The 24,257-nt window shown below is 41.4% G+C and overlaps 3 protein-coding genes across 7 annotated transcripts in view; 1 reads left to right on the top strand and 2 right to left on the bottom strand.

Annotated features, from left to right (window-relative positions):
• LOC136433790 (serine/threonine-protein phosphatase 2A 56 kDa regulatory subunit epsilon isoform-like) overlaps positions 1–16,817 on the bottom strand; it is a 41,039-nt gene extending 24,222 nt beyond the window's left edge. For 2 of the 3 annotated variants that reach the window (XM_066426305.1, XM_066426306.1), the window contains exon 1: positions 16,202–16,817. In XM_066426305.1, the coding sequence (XP_066282402.1) occupies positions 16,202–16,352 (151 nt within the window). In that variant the 5' untranslated portion in view covers positions 16,353–16,817. Of the gene's footprint in view, positions 1–241; positions 335–1,267; positions 1,370–8,492; positions 8,690–16,201 lie in introns of all 3 variants that reach the window. The other variant, XM_066426307.1, reaches the window with a different exon arrangement.
• Positions 16,818–19,350: 2,533 nt separating this feature from the next.
• Positions 19,351–22,294, top strand: LOC136433791 (transmembrane emp24 domain-containing protein 3-like). The gene is made up of 3 exons (XM_066426308.1): positions 19,351–19,915; positions 20,731–20,876; positions 21,678–22,294. Exons 1-3 carry the CDS (start codon positions 19,571–19,573, stop codon positions 21,847–21,849), a joined length of 663 nt encoding a protein of 220 aa, XP_066282405.1. The 5' UTR covers positions 19,351–19,570; the 3' UTR covers positions 21,850–22,294.
• Positions 22,295–22,297: 3 nt separating this feature from the next.
• On the bottom strand, positions 22,298–24,248 carry LOC136433793 (MKRN2 opposite strand protein-like). Of its 3 annotated transcripts, none has more exons than XM_066426312.1 (2): positions 23,968–24,248; positions 22,298–23,588 (listed from the first exon to the last, which is right to left on the bottom strand). In XM_066426312.1, the coding sequence occupies exon 2, from the start codon at positions 23,584–23,586 to the stop codon at positions 22,948–22,950; it is 639 nt and encodes a 212-aa protein (XP_066282409.1). In that variant the 5' UTR covers positions 23,587–23,588; positions 23,968–24,248; the 3' UTR covers positions 22,298–22,947. The 3 variants fall into 3 exon arrangements, with proteins under 3 accessions (XP_066282409.1, XP_066282410.1, XP_066282407.1); XM_066426313.1 differs by having other exon boundaries at positions 23,976–24,248; XM_066426310.1 differs by having other exon boundaries at positions 24,034–24,248.
• Positions 24,249–24,257: the final 9 nt, after the last annotated feature.

Below are 24,257 nucleotides of genomic sequence, written 5' to 3'. Positions count from 1 at the left end.
TGAATATGTGTTATGGGTATCAATGTTTTTTTGTAGACTAATTTTCCATAAAGGGAGAGAGACGAAAGTTGATACAGCCATTGGGTATCAAAAAACTAATAAGCGCATCAAGTTTTGTTTCTCTTCCTTTATCGAAAAATTAAGGTGAGAGTTCAAACTCCTACAATAACTGGAAAAGGGTCGTGTGAAATCTTCATTGAACTGCCACCGTAACTGTTCATCAGCACTTCTCCAAACTTACCTGCATGACGAACCTCTGGTCGACGTACTTCTTTGCAATAGTAGGCTGGAATTCTGGGGCCTCCAGAAACCGCAGAACGATTTCGTACACAATCTGTAAAGAAAACAAACAGATCACCATGACATGCACATGAACAATGTGAGAGGTCAGCAGTGCACACATTGAAATTTCCAGTCTGTATCATCCCTACAAAAACGCAGGTATGCCTTTCTTCCATTTTTCACCTGCAAAATCTTCTGGAGAATGCTAATGTAATGGCCACAAACACTAAATACAGTCAAACCTGTACAAGTGACCATCTCTACATGTGGACCACCTGGTCAGTGTGACCATTTTTTAGTGGTCTTACATTATTTTTCCTATTGACACAAGCATTAAGAATCCAGTCGATAGTGACCACCTGTCCACATAGACTAGCTAGACTTAATTGGTCCCCTGAGTGGCCTTCTTGGGCAGTTTTGACTGTACAACCAAACCTGTCTATACTGGCCAGGGGTCACAGTGGACAGGTGGCCACTGTAGACAGGATTCTCAATGGTTGGGATAATGGGGAAAATCATCTAAGGGACCATCAAAAGTATGTAGAAGTGGTCACTAGTGCAAGTGTGACTGTACAACATCAGTAAGAAAGTCAGCATTCAATATGTTCCCTGTGTGTGAATATATATGGTATCTGTCTGTCAATATTGACCATGGTCCTAATTCATTCAATCCTAATTCACATCAACCCTACAGCATCAGTCCTATATGAGAATGACAGTCTCTGCCACAAAACGCGCATCTCTAAGCTGATTCAATTTTGTCTGAGTTGAAAAGTGCTTTTCTTTAGATCTGACAGTATGAATAAATCTATGAAATGGTCAGACGTTTCACTACCCTTTGTCAGTGACTGACATTTTGACACTACCTTTCACCAGTCACTGACTAAAGGTAACTTGGATGCTACCTGAAACGTCTGACCATTTCTAAAATTCATCCAGTTGCTTGAGTAACTGTTTTCTTGCAAATAGGTCTGTGCAATCGTACCTGTAGATGAGGCCAGGAGGCTTCAAAGGTCGGCTCATCTTCATCCGGATCAAATTCGGCATTCTCAGCAGGCGGTAACGGTCTGAAGAGGTTGGTAGCAATCTGGGAAGAGACGAAAAACAAGATTAATCAACGCTTGCAGTAATTACAGCGGAGAAACATAGTAAACCCCAGAGGCCGCGAATTACAAATTTGTGCTCTGTAGTCATGGCAGGCTCTACCACCAAAGCCCTTTCTTCAGCTTTCTTTTTCTTCATCTCAAGAAAATGAATCTGAGCGGCATCAGTCGACCCACATGTACATGTAACCGTGGTTGTTTTATCTCAACTAAATCATTGTTGATTTTTCACCACGGAAGGGTCAGTATCCCCAATTCCTCCAGCCATAAGAGATAAGGTTCCAGTCTCTATATCTACATGCAGGTGATAAGCAGAGTGGTTGGAAAACTAATCCAACCATTTTAAACAAACACTGTTTTGCCATTCAAGTAAGCAGATGGCATATCTGGGTTTTCTACTCTAAAGCGACAGCTTCTTTGCATCAGGTTTCAGGTTGGAGTAAAAAGGTATGACGACATTTGTCAGTACAGAAAGCATAGGCAATGGGAATATGATTTACTGGCTCCCTTAAGCTACAAAACACATGTATGTTGCTTAGTGTACTTTGCATACCAGGGGTTGACATACCACCTGCTTATGCAGGTTAGTGCCCCCGGGTAAAAATGGAGCTGTGCAGGTACTGTATTTCTTTTTTGTACTTATACCCAACCTTCACTACACCATGTACTGGGTACATGAATCAAATATATGCAGATTTGTATTGATTTCTGAGCTGATAATGTTACTATCTGTGGAATACTACATAAAGCTTTGAAATATGGTTAATACATGCAGTTGTACTTGTAGTTACCAGCTTGATCCACAGATTCTATAATAGCACAGTGTAGGTGTGATTTGTGTGTTGCAGGTTATTTTGCATTTGTTACCTGCACCAGAGCAAGTATGCAGAGAAAAGCCTTTCAATCCACGAATAGACAAACATCCCCATTAACAACCTGTGCCAATTCAACAGCATTTGATATTCACTCTTTATGTTCGTTTGACTCTCTAGATGCTAGAGAATACAAACAAAGGGACGGCCTTCTCCTAACAGAGCTCTGCTATCATCAAAAAGGCTGCCAGGCTGTGAACATCCAAAGAAGATGGATTCTCTCTGAATGGTCATTGTTAGGTATGTCAATGTCTCATCGATTGCAGGAGAGCACTTCACAAATGAACAGGCCAGGCCGGGAGATTTTCACCCAATAACATGGCTATAGGGACCAAACTGTACATACATAAAATACAAAAATAATTCACAAGCCAGGCAGCTGTTTGAATTGAATGTCAACATTTTTTTGAGATGTCTTTTAATATTCAGAGGCTTGACCAAGGGTGTGGCCATGCCAAAATACTAAGACATACCCTGTCTACAATTTTACTGGTTTCAATCAAAATCCATAACTTATTGTATTTTCATTGGGTGATAATAAAATCAACAGATCAAGAAAGAGAACATAGCCACATCTACATATATAGGAATAAGGGTCAAATAGGGGAAACAATTCAGTAACTGTAACCCCTCCCTGTTTGCAGAGGTTTAACTACCCCTGATCCCAGCAGGTGCTGGGTCCTGACACTATTTGCCCAGCATAAAATACAAAATCAATACATCCAATTTTCAACTACGCCGCTCTATTTTTAGGCCAGCCTTTTAGTACCGTAGCCAGAGTGGCATAAATGAAGGGATCTGTTCCTACCAAACAATTTTCAGGGACAGGTAGGGTGGTTTAGCTACAGGTCCAGAGCTTAATAGAGTTTGGTCAAGTGATTGTAAATCATACATGTAGCCAACTGTCTTTTGTAGTGGCAAATAGTCACTGCATGAGGATTTACATATTCTAATTTTTAAAAAAAAGCTTTACAAGACTTCTAAATTCTCAAGTGAAAGATTGTCAAGGACACATGGTTTACCCAGGGGTTCATCTAAATCAGGAAAGAGGGGCGCTGCACCCTCTTGTTTCAGCCCAGCGCCCCCTTGTTGAATTCAGATTTTAGCTTAATCTCCAGCATACAGCCTTCACTCAGTGATTGATTCTTCCATGAATACATAGAATTCGCTCCCTCGCCTGTGTATGCTCCCTCTTGTTAAATTTTTCTGGAAAAACCCCTGGTTTACCTATGATATCTTTTAGTCTAATTACTCTAAACAAATGGTGTCCACTAGTGTTTTAGTTTGTTCAGATACAGGTAGAAGTACAAGTGCAATGGAGGTTCAGCTAAACAACTGTAGAGGTGTATCAGTACACAACCTTAAAATCAAACCATTCTCCAAAAAGGCCCGGTCCCCCTATCAATTACCCACATTATATGCGCCATATGGCAAGGACATATACTAAATGAGGAGTCACGTGCACTGTGGGGCCATAGCAGCCCGCCTTGATGCCGGGAAGGGTCGATTGGGGATAAATTGCGTACTCATCCTTTCATTCAGCCAGCACATTTAGCCGTTCAGAGCCAAGAATTAATTACTCTTATTCTATCAAACACCAATCTTTTAACATTAATAATGCATGCGATATATATAGAACAGTATGTTCAGCAAGGGGGCACTAACGATATAAGTACAATAGCTACTGATCAGATGGTTACGTACCCGATTAGACATACATTTTTGCACATGTAATGTACTGTGCTGATAAGAATATATTTTTCCCTGGACTATTTGCATGTTGTTTCCCCAATGCCAGCAACTAACAACAGTAACTGCTTCATGACAATTTCAATTAAAAGGTTTTTGACATCCGCACATTTTAAGAATATCTTTTTGTCTTTAAATTAGTTTAATGGAGCTGTGGTCTTTTCACAAGCAAAAACAATATGATTAGGGCACATGGACAACACACATGCCATCATTATTCTCGTCAACCTTTCTTGGTGAAATAAACTTGATTTTTTTTGCAAGCACAATTTGCAGATCATGTAAGGACACCAATATACATGTACTGACATGACAAAACCTACTTCAACATTTCACTCATGCTATATGTAGTTTAAGTGCTCTTGCTAATAAATGCAAATGGCTTCACAGGGTGCAAAATACCTGGTTGCACGTTGCACAGTGCAACAAGATTTCGGTTGGTGCAAGTTAATTCCAAACCCAGGTAGCGCAGTGTGCAACCTTATATTTTGAGCCAAAGATCTCAATCGGAGCCCTGGAAGCTAACAAAAACACAGTGTCACTCTCATAAAATTCGGTAAATCTTCAATTGAAATAAAGAAATCAACACATTTTTGTTTTAAACCATCCAAAACCCTTCATAGATCCTGGAATTTGAGCTGAAAAAGACGAAAACACACTACTCTCGGCTAAACAAGATGTTGTTAGGTCAATAGGAACACAATACTATCTAATTTATATTTTGAAATATTAGTAGTATTATACGCTACATACGAGCTTAATTTGAAGAAATCTGTGAATGTTGCTGGAGCAACCTGAAATTTGGATGTGCAACCTAGCATTTACCCTTGGTTGCAACATGGGCAACCTGGCTCAAAAAAGTATTTTGCACCCTGGCTTCATGATCCAGTTGACAGCATAAAATAATTGATCACGTGGACTTAACTAGTTTTTGATCTCCTGATACCATGTTTGCTGCAAAGGTTTCAGTTTGACATCTGGTACGCTAACTAGCCAGACATGTAATATATCATGGAAGCCATTGTGTTGCCATGGAGACGGACATTGTTTTAGGGCTGCTTCAAACCAGCTGTTCAACAGCAATTCTACATGTATATGTAAATGTACATCATCATCACTACAACTACAAGAGTCTAACCCAGACTATGTCCACCCTACTTTTCCGAGCATCCGGACATTTCCATTTCTATACAAATCCAGATACTTTTTTGTACATATCCAGACATATCCAGTAGAGCAAACATACACAAATTTCAATGTGTTTACTTGTTAAGTCTTCAGTAAAAGAATAACCAAATGAATTTTCTCAGACAGAATATAGCACATTCTAGGAAAGAGCAGCCACTGGCCTAGCCTTTTTTATACAACATCTCGCTGTCATGGGTTAATTTCTACGGGGCCAGACAGTCAGGCGGGTGGATAGCAGTGGGCTTCAGTCAGGCCAAACCCAATGTGATATTCAACAGCATCTCATACAAGCTAGGATAATGACATGTTCTCTGCCGATACTTTCCTTTTCACCCACTGAGCTTGGCTCCTTCCTAACCCGCCATACTTTCATCCCTGCCATTTGGTTATCTTGTGTGCCTAATGCACAGCATGATCCTGGCGGGTGAATGGGAGAGGTGCCCAGCATGTATATGCGTATTTAGCTTTCAGGTAGAGGCCGCCGGAGATAAAACATGATATCAACCACGTCTAGCAGGGTCTCTACGCTCAATGTCTGAGGATTTTGTCCTGCAATAGGGAGCGTTTTTCGTCATTCACATTGAAGGGCAAGAAGCCGATGCACTTTAGCTTGCGTAAGGCGAGAGATACCGGCCGACAATCCTCCCTCATCCTTCTCCTCAGGCTGAAGCAGCTACGGCTGACGAAGATCCCGTGGTGAAACGTCTTTCTATAAATAGTTTGGCTCGCGGCAGGCTATGTACCGGAATGACATGCAGATAAGTCTTTATAATCTTTGCCTGCAGGGCTCTGATGTGCTCCATTAAAACTGGCGACGTCAGGAAGTCTACATTTCAGTTCATGACATCGTTGTGATGTCACATTTACTTTCATTTTCGTTCTCATTCCGAGACATTACGGAACTGTTGGGTGGTAAAAATGCTCTCATCTCTTCTATCATGAATCTTGCCAAAAAAAATCCTAACATCATTTTCACTATTAACATGAGAGTCCAAACTGGCAGCCATAATTATGTTACCATCACCATGCCAACTGCTGTCACTGCAACATAAGAACTACAGGGGATTACTTGTTTATGAGGTGAAGTTAGTCATTTGAATGTCATTAGCTTTTGCTATCACAGAAGCAGCTCTAGATTGAGTGAAGCTGAAACTCTTCATTTGTCTGCAATAACCCTGATATCTGCAGCATTAGATCCGGTTATACCAGGATCCATGCATGAATCAGGATTTACCTAGGCACGGGATTGATCAAGAGATGGGCCAACTGGATAAAATTTTGAAACAGTCAGACACAGGCCTCGAAATTAACCATGTCCCGTGTCCCGAGGACAGTAGAATTTGGGTTCGGGACAGTTCAACTTACGTTTCGGGACTATTTCGGGACAATCAGAAAATTCTGAGTCAGTCCCCGTCATGGAGGAACTCGATTCAGCGGAAGATTTTGCGGTAAAGATGTTCCCATTTCCATTGGGAAATGTTGATTAAATAGTTCCATCCGTAGTCAACCTGTTAAGTTGTGCCTAAAAACACCAAAAAAGCAATAAAAACTCCCGCGATTTCGGCCATTTGGCGAAGAATAGAAATAAACACCGGCCATCTTGAAATTTTTGGCGAACTCTCGCTAAATCTCGCAATAACACGCGAGAACGACACAACGCCCTCTAACGAGAATTTGTGAAACTGCAGTTGGAATTCTTCACTGTTTGAGGGCTTTTGTGTTTACTACTGACTGTATATAATTTTGCATGTATTATATTTTGCATGCAAAATGTTTGCCAACATGCAATTTTGTATGCAACTGAAAAAAAAAATATTTCTAACACACATATGCCATGGCTTGAGTTCAGGTTCAGACTTGAGTATAGGTTCTAAGCTGAACATGAACCTCTGGAACTTAATCCAGAACCCCCACTAAGTTCACATCTTTGGCCCTGGTTGGGACACTTCGGGACACTTTCGGGACAGTTGAAATCCACTTTCGGGACGATTCAGGGACAATAGGGAAAAAAGTTAATTTCGAGGCCTGAGACAGCATCCGCTGTCTTTCGTCAGTGACTAAGGATAGGACTGGAAAACTATTTTTTGGCGTATCTTACTACCTGGCTGTCTAACCTACATCAACGGATCAACAGGTGGATTTGGCGGATTGGGATTACCCTCCGAGCCAAATTTGGACCGTCCATACCAGGATATGAGAATCGGTGCCTGGGTGATTCGTGAATCCCGGTGTGAACGGGTCTTACTTCCTGTCTCAGCAGACCCAGCAGCTGGTTCTGAGGTTTGATCTATCGATCGATTGATAATAATGATCTCACACTTTGGACGTGACTGCAGAGGTGGCTACAGCACCCATCATCACCTGAAATCCAATTATGTTTTACCTCCATAACTGGCTGCAGAGTTTTACCATGGGACAGGTTAGGGGGATATTTACCTATCTTTCTGCTCCAGTCTTGGCATGGGCTTCGTGCCATGGGACAGAAAACCAAGTACACAGCTAATCATTGCTTCAGACTGCTATGGCAGGCAAGGTAAACCACTCTCCTTGCTGACTTCAAGTCCGCCTGGGTCAAAGGCAATTACTACAGTCCAGCCACAGACCAGTAATTGCTCTGACTGCTTGAAGACTAAACCTCATTCTTGTTTGTACGTTCTGACTTTTGTAGGGCAGCAAGTTTCCTTGCTGTTTCGGTGGCAGAGTATTTTTACAGGGAGGGGTTGCTAGCTCTTCCCCTTTAGCGTGCTCAAGGCTCCTCATCCTCAAACACAGGACCCCCATTTTACGTCCCTTCTGAAAGACGGTGCAACCCCAACCAACATGTCCTGACACCAGGACTTGAACCGGGGTCTGCCAGTTACCAACTAATTAGAACCATGGGCTCCACTGCAAGGTTACCAGCTGAGCCACAGGGACATGCCTAAACCTCGTTCTTGCATGTCAAATATTTTTTAATCCTCTACAGGTATTATCTTCTATGTAAAGGTTTAACAATTGCCATGTAATTAAATGCTGTAACTACACTAATCATATATAACTACCCTCGCTTCAAACTATTCTCTTGATACTGTAAATCTTCTTAAAAACTTCTGCGGTGGTTTTATTTTCACGATTTCGAGGTGATCTATTACCGCAAAATCATAATACTAGTACCACGAATATGTGTTTTGTAATTCGACTGTACTGCAGACTTTTTTCAACCAGAAACTTCTAGCACCTCAAAAAGATCCCTTCTGCCGTAAGATAAAACCACCACAAAAGTGAATTCATTTAGAGTAACACAAGTTCCTTCACTCACCATTTTGACTACCTCCGGGTAGTTCGCCTCGACCAGGACCCCGCTCTTCCCTATGTGGTCCAGCACCTCAATCAGACTGAACCGCTTCACTTCCATGCTTCTCAACTCCGACACGCAGTCGTCGGCAAAGTCAAACAGAACCGTGCACTGCTGCAGCTTCTTGATGAAGAGTTCTTGTGATTCGCCTGGCAAGGCGTCTGTGGGAGGAAAAAGGATGCGGCAGTGAGCCAGGCTTTGGGCCGATCATCGCAGGTGTACAGGTGGTGAAAACATTACAAAAGCGAGACTTCTCGGGCCTGTGTGTTATGGGATTTGGTACATACAACTGCTGGTGAGGCAGAATGCAAGCCGCATGTTAACATGAACACTGTCACAGAGACATGCCTGCTTTTGAAACAAAAAAAGTCAAAAGTAGGTCCCTGGAGTGTTTTCATTGCTATTTACAGTAAACCTTGCTATTGGCTACGAGATTGTTTGCTAGCCAAGTTACTACAGGGAAAGCATGCTGAAGCAAATATAAGTAAGTTTCCACCACAACAATTTGGCAGGCCCAATAACATACATATCACAAATTTCTGGCTGCAGTTAACAACCTACATGTTCCCAGTCAACACACCTACATAGCTCAACATGTAAGTTTGTACCTACGTATAGGGCAAACTGTAATTGTAAGCCTGTTGTTTTGGTTACTACTGAAGTCAAAAGGAGCAACACAAGAATGATCAAAGACTTTAACAGTGCAGTTTATTTATTCGAAACACAGCAGAAAGAAAGAAAGAATTGTCATGGAAGTTGCTTAAACTTCTTTGGTATGGTCCTGTGTTTCTCTTCGCGACTTTTGAAAAGTAAAAAGAACAACATGCTCAAGCTGGCATGCAAGTCACTGCAGCGTGGCATTGATGAGACTTGGCCCTCATACAAGAGACTACCCCTCATGACTTGTGAGTCGTGACCATTACAGATTTGAAGTGCATGCACACACAGAGGCAGCGAATCCAAGTCTGGAAAGGGGCCTACCTTTACTCGACAGGAGGAAAGTTGTTCGAAAAGCATCTCCCAAATGTGCCACCTCCCGCCACCTTGCTGACTTAGGGAGAACTCAGTCTCAGAAAGGGAGAGCCGTGCAAGAGAGTTCCTTCGCTTCGCGAAAAGGTGAAAAGGGTTAGAAGCTCTTCCCTCTGATCAATTAGTAGCAGAACATTCCAGCAACCTCGTGCACAGGAAAATCCCCAGCATTCTGTACGAGCAGGGTCTCGTGGCGAAACGTTGAAAAGCAAGCCGTGGCATAAACAGATGGCCTGGATAAAAATTGCGTCCAAGACTCAGTGTGCCTAGCCTCCCTCTGCCTGTACTCTACCTGTTTCATGTTTACTTCCTACCATCTAGAATCTAGACAGAATGTTATATGTTCAAGCTTACAGTAAGTTACACATCTAGACTTCCCGATGCCTTAAGTCTACCCTACAAATCAAGGACTCCATGTCCTACGATTCATGTAATTCCTGTGAGCAGAGAATGCTGCAAAAATGAAAAAGGACACCTGTTCAACATTCTGCATGTGCATGTCAGTAAGTTAAACCAATGTCACAGGAAAGCATTCTAGGAAAAGCCACACCTTACAACACCTTAGTACCCTCTGTAGTGTCAACATTGTACAAGCAACAAGGCTAGAAAATACCTGTCCTGACAGCAACTTGTCTACACAAGACCACGGCAAATGCATACATAACTGCTTTGTATATGTAACAGTACGATAGATTATCTGTCCTCTAATTTTCTGTCAAAAAATATGCATCTTTCTCACATGTACCAGCAACACAGCTAGAAAAGACCCTGTATATATACTAGCGCCCTATCAGCAACATATCTACACAAGACCACAGCTTATAACGCACACACAATCTTTCAATGTCAGCGTAGTATAGATTATCTATCCTTCTCTAATTTCAAAAGAAGATGCATCTTTCTCACGGAAAGACAAGCAGAATTCAGGTGGGTGGATGTCTCCTGTAGGAATCACAGTTTGTCCTACCATATTATAACAAGAAGCCAGTTTACAGATGAACAAGAAAGCCATCTGAAGGGTGAGAACTACAGGAAAAATATGCAAGTTCACAACGATATATTTAGCATCCAGGCGTCAGAAATGTTTATCTTTCTATAGCATGATCTGGCAAAAACACAAACAGTTCCATTAGGGTTAATGAACAGAGTCAATTTATCAACACAAAGTCCAACGACCAATACACACTGTGAGCATGACTGTTGAGTCTACATTAACACTAGATGGCAATCAACACAAATCACTATTTCCTGTACTTTTGGTATCAAACAGACTGACCGGAGTCTGAATAAAAGAAAGTGGACTTGCAAGACTTCAGGATTATTAGTAAGTTGTACCATGATTATCATTTGCATAATCTATATAAAATCATTTATGATCAGTTTTCAAATGTGGCAGCACATATTATGTTTACTTGTATCATGCATATTATGGAATGTTATATTTTGACTGTCCGAAGGAAAAATAACATTCATAAACAAACAAACATCCTCCACCAGACTGCAGGTAACAGGTTATGGCTTTATAATCACTTGCTTTGTGGTTTCAAAATATGCCACGGTGAGCTGTTCTGAATAGAAGAGGATGTTTCACATACAAGTGTGGATAATAAGTTCATAATGACACACTTCCACAAGATGATGAAAGGTGTACAATGTAATCCCTCACAAAGACTAGTTACAATACACCAATTTCTCCCAAATCACTGTCAAAATGATCAGAAGATCCACAACCAAGACTTGCCCCCATTCTCAGTGACAACATGGCCTTATCTATACAACCTTGTGTAAACAGGTTATCAAGAAATAGATAACAGCAAATTGCAGTTTGACAGGCTCCTGTCCAAACAGATCTAGATTAAGCGGATTCTACTTTATTACTTACATACTGTAGGCAACAAAAACTTTTCAGCCTGTACGCAAATTATGATTGTATGAAGTTTCTACTCTTCATTCAGAAAGAAAGAAGTCAACTCAGTCAATGCTGTCATTTCCAAATATCCAACCACATTTTAGCCATGTGATGTCATGATAAATCATACATGTAACTTGAGATCAAGGAAACTGCATCAATATTCCTGTCAATAGTAACCTCAAAACCAACTTGGCACTGTCCAATCTATTCCCCTCCCCCAATATTACGTAATTATGTCTACATAATGGATGATACCATGTTATGACCTATTTTAGTCCTTTAACAAATATTTTCTTAGATAGTGTTTTGGCATCTTTTGATCAACTTTTTGCAGACAAATGTCTAATTATGAAATACGCTGGAAAACTGCCCAGACAGTCCATGCCCTGGATTATAAATAACCTTACGTACATGCTGGGAGCCATAAAATGAACATGCCTCAACCTGTATATAGATATTTTTATCCTGAAATGTCCAAGTCTACAAATAAGTGTTGTGTATCCAAGTTCTACACACCGTTGCTGTTGATTATCGTCACTTATAGGCACTTGAGCACCCATGCATAATGTTGGAAAAAGCCATTTTCAAAAGACTGCTATAGATACATGTCACTGATGTTACTGGCCACTTATTACTGACAGAGGAATTCACATTGTTGTTCCATGGCCTTCTGTGCTGCTTTTGGTATGTATACTTGGCAGCTATCAGATCTTTGCATGCATGGATTTTTTTTACAAACTTCCCAAAGACAACAAATTACAAATCTCCAGCTAAATTAAGGACAGTACAAAATGTAGTCAACTCCAAGACATTTCGCTCAACCCAGCACAAGTAAGTAATGGCACAAATTACAACAGTGAATCAATCATGTATTTGGAAGAAATCACAAAATTTCTTTCAATTGACAAGTTTGCCATATCTGGTCATGTGTTGTCTGCATCCACTGAGAGAAGCTAATCAGATCCACCATCCATTCCAAAATGACACACAAACAAACACAGACATATATTATAAACAGTGTCTGTGTACATCCACAAGATTGCCGGTCCAGAATTAACAATTTCTACAGTATATGCCAATTATTTGTATACCTTTTTTCTGTATATTTCGTCTTTCTGTATAGAATTCCAAAACACCAAACCATTTACCATTCACTCAATTGTAAAAACAATGCATATCTGTATAGCCCATAATCGTAAAGTTCGGGGTATTGTATAGAATCTTGTCCGATTTCATCGTAAAATGACCCACAACTATAGGCTAAATTTTGAATTTGAATTGTTGTTTCGGGAGTGGGGACGCCGTCTACCGTTCAACAATCACATTCTTTTGTTACTCGCTATTGTCATGCTAGCAAACAATCGATATCGGTGCCTTTGACATACGGTGATCTCATTAAAAACCTGTTTTTCAAGACTCAGGCGACGAAAGTGAACAAAAATACGAAAAAGAAAAACACGATTTTTGTCGGAGCATTTGAGCCTCTACGCTGTATTTTGCCGCAATTTACAGTTATTTGCGGCCGTATTCGACGGAGAACCTATTCCTTACATTCTTTCCCCGTGAAAATCCTGCTTATGTAGCGTAGATGAATCGTATTTTACGTCGCGATTTCAGAAAAAGACGAAGGTCTGGTGACGCTGGGCGGCCATCTTTGTTTACTCATTGATATGCATTTTTCTATGCGCTGATTGGTCTACGTCATAAAAACCTGTGCTCTGATTGGTTGACTGTAAGATTTCACGTGATCAACATGCGGCGGGAGTTTTTTATTTGGCAGGAGTTTCCCACGCAGTTCGGGCTTATCTGAACAAAATGGATCGCGTATTTAATCCAATATGGTGACGTTAAGATCGACGAAAAGGTCGGATTGTACTTTGATTAAAATTTTGCAAAATATAGTTGCGATATCGTTAGTGTAATTGTGTGTCTTGCCAAACCTCCTTGGTCTTGCCCAAAATCCAATTCGCCCCCCCTCCCCTCCTTCGGGACGTCAATATCGCTAGTTCGGACAGTCGTATAGTTCGGGGAGTCGTATAATTTGCGCTGACAAATGGGCTATACAGATATGCGGAATCTACTGTACTTTGCTTCCTGCTTAAATCATTGACCTCTTGTGAGACTATAACTTGGTATAAGTAAAGAATCAACTGAAAAACCCACAACAGACTGGGAGTTACACCCATCCATCCATCTTCTACTGACACTGTAATCTACAAAGTGCCTCATGCAAGATTGACAGTTCTACAATGTTCTGATATTTCATAAGCTGTGCAAAAACATTCCAATGATCAGAGGCATGAATATGCATATCTATTTGCCTGTTTTTATGTGTACTTGTATGTTTGAATATGATGACAACTGAATACACAATAGTGCAACGTCATTATGATATGGGATTCATCTGGATTGTTTGAAAAATGAAAAGAAGTCTGGATGTAGATGGGATTTTATTATCAAAATGTCGTCCTTGAAATAATAATATCATTCCTATCCCAGTTGTTTTGACTGACTGACTGACCAACCACCTTTGTCTATCCATTGCTTACAGATAATTGTACCTCCGAGTCCTAGTTGTAAGAAAGGACACGAATAGATGATGAAAACATACCAGATGAAAAGAGGTGGCAACTCTCTTGGGATGTAATGACGGATAAGATGGGGCTCCTGACAACCTTAGAATCTGAGACATGCACTTACAATGTATATCATAACAAATTTGATCCATTTATATTTGAATCAGATTTGAATCTGATAACCATGTAACAACCACCACTCCAGTAAACGGATACAGGTTATCACCTAGTATCACATTTTCCACTGATGCTACCTTTAGTACCTATGATGCTGGTGTCAGAACTGTCGCTACAATGTAACATTGCAAGATGGCATGACATACTGCAGGCAGAATCTCAAGCAACTTGGGGGTGTGAGATGACAACATACAACGAAGGTTGAAACATAACAGTGGGCATACATGAATTTGAAGCGTTCCATTTCATCTTTGCATTGCAAGATTACAAATGATATGATTGTGCCCCAGATATTGTTCTGCTTGTTTGTCTCCAGCGCAGTCAGTGCTACTATGGTTCTCCTCAGATTTACATCCTCAGCTGGGGAACTTTTGTGCTTCAGCCTTTATCTCCTTTTTACACTGAGTAATTCTGACAGAGAATGCTGTGACTCTGCCACCTGCAGTGCATATGTAATATTACATTTGCAATAATTTTTTTTAATGCAAGGAACCAAAATAACACCACTTTGGAACATGACCACACAAAAATGTCACACAGGAACCAAAATAACACCACTTTGGAACATGACCACACAAAAATGTCACACAAATTCTACAGCTTTTCAATTATGTCTGTACTTACACACCGGCTCAATACTGAACAACGTTAATGGCATACCACTCCCTTGGGTAAAAGGATTTTCATGTAGAAGGCCAATGTGGCAGTAGGATTGGACATCACTTATGCAAAACTCCTCTACCACCGCAACAAATCATAATGTGTGCTGATAACATGGAGGATACACCCAAACACAAATGTACACATTCATTTAGAACTATCTGTGTAAATTATGCAACGACTGAGTTTACAAACTTACTGAATTTGAAGGAAAGAAAACTGTCCATGTGGTCAGTTGGTTTCAAATCAGGTTTCCTAACCAGCTTCGTTGCAAACTGCTACAATCCAAGCTTACTGAAATCCTTACCGAGCCCTCCTTGATCCTAATTACATGGAACTGGAAGAACATGATTCTACAAGGAAGTAGTCATGTGTGTCACCTTATAAGGCAGTCCCTACAATCATTGTGTGCATTTCCAGATATGAGACCTTTACAACATGTGCATGTCATAATGTATATGTGTAATGATTTCAAAAATTGATCCCTTCAATTTCAAGAAATATGCATCCTTCTCAGAAATGTATGGAATTATTTGTATGAACAATGGTATTGTGATGCGAATGCCTCAAGGCAAGGTATGTAGGACAAAAATTGACAGACACAGACAAGGAAAAATCAGGTAGCATGGCTGACGCTTGCACAAGAAATCATATGCAGGAGTAGCGAGAGACTTGTCCCCGTCACATGACAGCTCTAAAGTTGAAAGGAAAGGGGAGCTAAGTAACATTCACTTGTATCCTCGTGAGGCCGGCCTGTTGTCTATCCAACCAACTCCACTGGGTCAAGGATAACATCATAATTTAGGCTCAACAAATACAAGAGATGTCAACAACAATATCGCACTTACAGGTACACAGAAAAAAATGTGCAGGAAGAGGGGGTGCGCTTGATGCCAAAGTCAAGTTCGTGTGACAAGTGTAGGTGCCGTCAAGGTTGGTTGGACCTGAATGGCTGGCATAGTCCATGTCATGTACCAAACCTTGCTGGCAGTGGGAGGGGTCAAATGCATGGATGTGTGTGTATCCATCTAACATGGCCTCTCGAGGGTATGGGCCTCAAAGTGGCCACAGGGGGCTCTCACTGATAACAGAGGTCTGATATGAGTATGATAAGGCAGACTAGGATGTGACAAGTGCGCTGGGGGTATCAAAGATGTCACAACTGTGGCCCAGCTAAATCAGGAATCCATGTTTGTTGGCTCTGGGATAAACAAGGTTCGGGGTTTAGTCACGCCACAAACGTTCGTGCATTCAAAAAACATGAAACGCTTTTTCAGAGTAGATACGTACTGAGAATACTGATTGTTGGTGAACATTACCTTTGAGTTGTGGTAAAGGCACCAGCTCCGTCCCTCCCTTCGCCTTATACCGGGAGGAGGCCTGGGATCTCTTCTGTTTTGGCTTCTTGACTGACTGTTTCTTGCTGAACGGATCTATCTTATCGGTCACGGGCCCTGTGGCGGCGGACATTTTGGCAGTCTCTTAGGGTTAACTCGGCTGAAGAGTTAACTTAGGGTCCTTTTGATTAATACAAGAATCCTCTGGGATATCGCGAAACTGGATTATGATCGATTCCAGCGCGATCTAGATCATGAAGATGTCGTCTCCGCTCGGCACGACAGTCTAACCTGGAAGGAAGGGCTGACAAGGTTGCTTGGTTGGTCCTCCCCCAGCTTCGCCAACATGGAAACCACGACCCACATTTAGCAGCCAAACAAACGATATTACCACACTAATAGTCCTGAACGATTGTTCCTAAGATGTTGTAGACACTTGCTAGACCCCTCCGACAAAAATTCAAGGAATCAGAAGCTTCAAATGGCACTATTTTCAACAGCATCCAGCACTGTTTCGGGCAACCTCCTTCCAGATTTTGTTGCTAATAGCCAAGGTGTGGTCACGTGACAGGAATGGCGCTCCACCATTGGTTGACACATAGGAATGTCCCGGATGTTGGAGGAATCTTGACGTCACGGATCTATTAACTCGGGCGGTCTGACCTTTGACCTGCGCGAGGGCCAGATGTCCCAGGGGACCCCGGAGACATAGCAACGGTGGAAGGAAACAAACAGGTCAATCATGTGCAGACAAACAGATAAATAAGCAACGGAATCTTGACAAAGACGAGCGTAATGATAGTCAAAGCACATACACAAAGGAACGACAGGTTGACATACTTGTCTTGTTATGTAGGTGAGTTGGAAATCCCAAAATGAGAGGTCCCAACTCAGACACTATCATGCATTTTTATAAGACCGAAGCACAATCACAGTTACAGTGGAAGACACAGTGCACTTTCTGAAATTAATGAAATTAAGCAATGGGCAAATTTGTTCATTGAGTCATTACCTTAACGTCAAGTTATCCGGGAAAATATAAAGGCTTTCTAGATTGTTTTTGCCATTACAAAAAATCAAAAGCCTTGCTGAAAATGTTTACTTGAGGACTGGGAAGAAAGCAAGCTTTTATAACCCACTGTTCTAGACATCGCTTTGCACAAAATCAGAGAAACAACAATCGCGAGTCTCCAGCGAACGTTGACATTCATTTGCGCGCGTGTGCATACTTGCTTGTTCAAGAGCAACAAATTGTTTTGCGCGATCCTCAAACAAATCGAGGGTGTTTACAACTGCAATTAATCAAACCGCCTTGTAATAACGGCGTGTCGCAAAGCGTCCACCAATGAATTAAACTCAAAGCGATACGACTGTAGTCAAAAACAAATGGCTAACTGTTGTCGCTATTTTTTTCCACATTTTATTTCAATTACAAAACCTTCACAGTAAAAAGCTAGTACAAGACAAAACCATAGAATAGCATGTAATTTACAAGGCGGAGCATCAAACAGAGTCAAGCCTGTCCCTCCCTTCGCCTTATACGGTTCAAACACTTTTTGCCGTTGACTATATACGGGTTGTTTTAATGAGTGTATTCTTGTCACATTTTGTAATGTCGTTGCACCAAGTTTTAGCTTGAATGACATATTTCGCTATGCTGAATAAGAATATTTTAGATACATGTGTTTTGACTCAGTATAACTAATGGAAGCATTTCAAACTTGAAGATATTGTGCATAGCGAGGGCTTAAATGGCGCAGCGTGCGATAAAACGCATATTGCAGGATTATATACTGTTGAAAGAAAACAGTATAGCACAAGATTTCCCATCACTGTAGGCACGCATTGATTTGGTACAATCAGCTCAGCACATGCATTGATCACAATGAAGAATCGCTGAACCGATATCAAATGCTTCTTTTAATCCAAAATAAGAGGAAACAACGTCGGTCGATGTTTCATGAATAGCACCATCCGAATTTTCACAAAGAATCTAAAGTTAAGTCAATAATCCCTCAGGTGGAGATTATCGAGCAAAAGTAGAATAACCGAGCAGCGCAAACAGAGAAAAGGGCTAAAATCATTAGAACTCTTCATTGAAAGCCTTTGAATCGTTGGAATTCCCTGCCACAATTTTCCGAAAACTAACGTGAAGCAAAGACTGAACGCTACTCAAGAAGTTGGCACAGCACAACGGTGGACTTACATCATCGGGGTGCAATGAGGCACAGACTTATTTTTGATCGTGTCTTACCAATTCCATGTGCGCTCTTTGCCGAAATAACTAGGTAAGTTGATAAAGTCCTTTCCGCACTAGATGACGCATAGGCGCGGCGCCCGTCTCCGTTTAGCCCTTGGCCCACACGACTTTGTGCAATCACTACACCAGGGTGCTGAGTCCGCTGCCGGTAGTGTTGTGTGTTCAACTTGCTGAGGACAAGGCCGAACTCACTTGGCCATTGAACCGGCCATTTGCACCGAATACTTGTCCCAAATACGTAATATAGCTTCGAATCATGTGGTAACTGAACGTCAGATCGCAGTCGAATCATAGTCGAAAACAAATACTAGTAACTTGGTACGTGGTCAACGACGCTGTCTGTTTAGTAGCTGCCATCTAGCGACAAAAACGTAGTTTGCACTTTATGTACACAGGTCGACGCACATTTTCAGCGCTATTTGCCTTTGCAAGGAGGTTTTATCTAGATAACTATTGAACCTCCTTGGTCTTTTCCATTACAACTTGACAGAAGCCTTCGACAAAAATTACAAATCACAATCATATTGTAGAAGAAGATTGAAAATATTTTGTGTCTGTGCGTATGTGCGATATGATCCTGTATTGCTTTGCTGTCATCTAGAAAGAAAGAAAAGGCAGGTTTATTTACTTTGAAGTGTCAATTGTAAACGATGATGTGCTAGCGCTTGTGACTTATTAGTATAGCAGGTGTAGTTTTCCGTGCGAAGATTTTCTGCGCTTCATTTCTGCCGAGGTCGCTTGGATCCAGCCTCACTAGCCCCGGTGGGGGCGCAATTGAAAAACCGCCCATCCTTAAGCTTCAGCTCACCTGACCCACTTACTTACTTGCTTTCCTCCTCTGTGATCGATACTTGCGTCCTTGTTAACGCCCCTGTACCCATTCGAGCCACGTCCCCACATGCCGATCTCGAGGGGCACTCCACAATGGGAAATCCTGGATACGTCATCCACTGTTTGCCGAGCTTGGGACATTAGGGGCGCGGGCCCAAACAGTCAGACCCGGAACGTAAATTAACACGCTAAATTCTCCTGACATACCTGGCGATAACGCCCTTTGAACCCTTCTGAAGAAAATCAGTGCCTCGTTCAAAATGGAGGCGTTCAGAAGAGTACGTTCAGTGCCATGTTTGACAATACTTGGCCTTGTCATGTTAGTGAGAGTGGACGCATCAGAACATAGCACAGCGTGTACCTTCGACTTGGAGAACAAGGGAGAACTTTGCTTCTACCAGGAGTTCTTCTTCCCTGGCAACTACTCTTTCGAGTTTCAAGTAATCAAAGGTGGGCAGAGGGATGTTGACGTGGCCATCGTTGCGCCGGACGACAGTCTCATCTACAACAAAGAGCGGGAAAAGTCAGGCGTGCACAACTGGCAGACTACCGTGGGCACCTACAAGTTTTGCTTTAGCAACGCTTTCTCAACGTTCAATAGAAAGGTGCGGGAAACAGGACTTCACATTACATTTCTTATCTTGACCCATTGTTTATCTTCACCATGTCGAACAGCAGTACCTAGGTAACGTTACTGCTTCTTTATGGCTCACTCAACAGGTACACGTCGTCATGGCACGGTCATGACCATGTTTGGTCTGGGTGAGAATGAAGTCCAGTAAAGGGTGCGTAACGGCACGCGGTAACTACACACTATCAAGTTACTGATCCAGCAGGTCTTTTCTCCCGGATGTGCCGTTATTTTGCCTTTAGATCGTCGGATCGAAAACGTAATAAACAACAGTAACATAATAATTCTAAAACATTCATATACAGTTCATATAGTTTGGCGTTAAGAGAGAAAATGAGGTTTTCGCAGTGTTTTAAGTTCGCGGTTGAATGAAATGTGCAATACAGTGGTAATACGATGGACACGAAAGTTCGTGGTGTCATGAATATTTTGGTGGCGAGGTCACTAAGAAATCCGTGGAGATAAAACTACTGCGAACATTTACAGTGTCGTGTTTCTTCTTAAGCATTAAATAGGTGACGTGTATAACCTCTTTCATGTATTAACTATTCTTTGCAAATTGTTCACCCGAAGCATGCAATGTTTATTCTTTATTGTTCTTTTTACAAAGCACGTATTCGGTTTTGTCAGATCTTTATTTCGTATTGATTTTCTTCATCCCGTTTAGTACGGCACTGAAAGCCTGATGTGACTTTACCAATATATGCATATATGGAGATATACCCTGTGTCAGATCAGTAGCTACACCAGCATTAAACTCTGTTTAAAATTCTGAATTGTTTTTGCCAGCTGATCTACATGTCCCTGATGAAGCAGGAGACCGCGGCCCTGGCGGCGCGGATGGGCACCAAGCGGCCTGATGACGTATCAGCCTGGTTGTTTGTGGCAAAACAAATCAAGGAGTCGCTAGACGTTGTAGTAGAGCTACAGAACAGGTGAGAAGGAATCAATAAGCTAGGGTTTTTGTGGTTGTCAACTTTGTAGCCGAGTCCTAATTACGACTTCGTAGAGTTGAGAAAATTAAATGTGGTAGAGACATAGGAAACAAACATGAAACGTTAACAAGAACAGTGATTGACATTAATGTAACAATAGACTAATCAAAAGAAGTTAGCGTTTGGCTTTATCTAAATGAGTTTGGTTTGGCTCCTTTTCTGGAAGCAGATGAAGACGAAAGTCCCACTTTTTTTCTATAAGAGATGGCCTCGGACTTGTGCCTTTCGTTTGTGTCTAGTTTGAACAAAGGCAAACAATACCGAAGCTGTACTGTGAAAACACCAAGTTTCTTTATTTGAACAAATGTTGAGATCTCACCTCACGATCTAGATCTAGCACCAAATGTTGCAAAGACAGGCGTAAACTCCGAGACAGTGTCGTATCCCCTACATCTGCTTGGAGCTTACGTACTGTACTGTACTGCTAGTTCATGCCAGTTTGTCATATTGACTGATACAACTAATGTTTCCATACTTCATACACCCAAGCAATATAAATTTATATTTCTAATGAGTTTAGATAAACCTTTGATTATGAAATATATCTGCTCGTACATACATTTTTACCATTGCACAGAAACGAGAAGTCGAATCCATGTACAGTATACGTAGTTTATGATTCTTGTAGTAATTTGACAATGTATTGATGTATCTGTATATTAATCTTATATTATAACCTGTACTTAACCCTGTGGGTATATTTGTGCAATAAAGGTCTCCATTCATTAATATTCCTTTCAGATACCGCCGCTATGAGGCCGTGGACAGGAACAACGCGATGTCGCTGAGCGCGCGGGTACAGGACTGGTCTCTCTATCAGTCCGTGCTCGTGGTTGTTATCGGCCTGGGACAGATGATCGTACTGAAGACTTTGTTCACAGAGCAACAGACCAGGAGATTCAGCAAGCCATAGATAGATAATGTATCGTCAACACCACGCAGCAGACAGTCAAATCTAATAGACACATGCACGTATACTGTAGATAGTCGCGTTGAAGTTTTTCCATTACATGAAGTTGTATAATTGTCGGTAACAACTGCGTTACTGCCACAATAGCTTGAAAATGGCAGAAGAATAGTACCATTGTTCCAAATCCGTAAGTTATCTTTACCAGAACCAGAACAAATTAGGATACCTAGGAAATGAGAATGTAATGTGTCTAAAAGGAAGTTCCAAAAGATAATGAAATGATATGCTGCTTTTTTTAATAAGAGTTAGAACAGCTAGATTAACCGACATAGTATGTGCCATTTCTAATATGGCTTCTACTACACAACAGAATGCAGCTCAAAGCCAAGAGCCAATGAACTAATATAGTAAACATATAATATAGGATATAAAAACAAACATGACTTTCCTCTGTTTTGTACTGTGATCATTTATTACTACCATTCAAGTCATCAGTGACTGTCTGGTGGTGTCTGTGTGCTGGTGTCTACTACTAGTAGCTGTGATAATCGGTGTCATAGATATTGGGACACACGTGCGATACATATACCCATACTCTCCAATCAGACATGTCAGAGGTTGAATGGAAAGATTGTGATCTTCTTCTGGCTTGGCAGGCTGTTAGAAAAAAGGGCAAGTCAGAAGAAGGCCATAAATTTCCCATCCAACCTGTGTTCAGAGATAAGTGCTTCACCTCTGTAATCATGTCATCATTACCTTCACAACAAGACATCCTTTCAGCACCAAGGACAGGCACACTAATGCCCTCACTACTGTCTGTTGTACCACAAAGGACAACGGGAGTGGTAGAACTCTGCATAATGCATGTCTCTACATGGTGTCATATTCACCTTTCGGCAGTCTGATATGCCTCACGACTGATTACAACAAGCATGCTGCTGGCTAAGATGAACATTCTTTGTTTAAAACTGATAATGCATTCAAAAGAATGGAGTAATATCGTAGATAAAAAAACATTGCAGCATGTCACAATGTAGAACAATTACAACATGCTGAGATACTCTCGCATATAGACGCAAACATGGCAGTCAAGCTTTTGGGTCACCTTGTGCTATCAACAACAAAACCTTCTCGTTGTAATCTTCTGTAAAGATCAATGTACTTCCCAGCCTTAACACCTTGAGGAATGACCATTGTCTTACAGAAGTCTTCTCTACTTCTTAAAACTTCTGCATTAACATACTCATATCCTACATGTCTCAAGAACCCAAGTACAAAGTCAAAACAGTTGTTGTCACTCTCATCATATGACTCAGGCCTCCAGTACAGACTATAGTCGTTCAATCTTTTATCCCAGCATTCTCGAATGTCAAAGTCCTTGTCTTGAAGGAGTCGGACAGCAATGCATCCCTCCCAGCCTGCTGTATCTCTGTGAATGCCTGTTTCATCATAGTTAAACACTATTCCATCTGAGTTGGTCACTCCGACATGTAAATCGTCTGATCTGCGGTAGTCTGACAGGAATGTTCCACGGGTTGGTTTCACCACCACGCTGAAGGGATGAGAGTGACCGTCTACGAAAGGGCTTGGGACAGAGAACGGGGGGTGTAGGAGAGCTTGGATCGGTCTGCTACACAGAGGACAGGTTGTGGGAAGTTCCAGGCACAAGATCTGGGTTGTTGGGTGGCAGGTGTCATGCCTGAAGCAGAGGATGTGGACCTGCTTCCTGGGTGCTGCCATAGCTGGAAACATTGAAAAGAACAGCATGAACAGTGAAGACTGATATCACATCATCATAATCACAGGGTGACAGTTCACAAGTGCATCACATAATCTTATGATATCGTGCATGCACTTAACGTTACATGTGTTTGCTCACTTCACTGGACTATTGAATTGAAATTGAAATTGAAACGTTTTTGTTTCATTATTTGGCTTGGGATGGACATTTGCTAATTAAATGAACATATAGTTAAGTTGATGAAAGTTAGACATCCAGGTAGTAAGATACGCCAAAAATAATTACTCAAGCAACTGGATTCAAAATTTTATCCAGTTGCTTGAGTAATTATTTTTGGCGTAACATATAGTTAAGCTTGTAAAGCGTCTACATAAACTCACCGACCCACCGTGGTTCTTGAAAAATTCCTGAATACACAGTAAACTTGACAAAGATGTCTACAGTACCTTTACATTTCCTTGCACTAGTAGTTGCAGCAAAACTGCACAGTCGACGACTTGGTTCTACTTCCGGTTATGTATCCGCATGGAGTATTCCAATACTGCTAGGGTTGACAAGAGAAAATAGCCATTTACACTCCGCATAGTTCTTCCGGTACTTTAGTTCAACAACATCAGTGTTTACAAACGTGATTAAAATCCGCTAAATTGCAAAGTTACTTCTAAGATAC

Source organism: Branchiostoma lanceolatum, chromosome 4 (genome assembly GCF_035083965.1).
Source record: "Branchiostoma lanceolatum isolate klBraLanc5 chromosome 4, klBraLanc5.hap2, whole genome shotgun sequence".
Taxonomy (NCBI): domain Eukaryota; kingdom Metazoa; phylum Chordata; class Leptocardii; order Amphioxiformes; family Branchiostomatidae; genus Branchiostoma; species Branchiostoma lanceolatum.
Note: the sequence above shows the minus strand (reverse complement) of the source record. Positions and strands in the feature narration are given on the sequence as shown.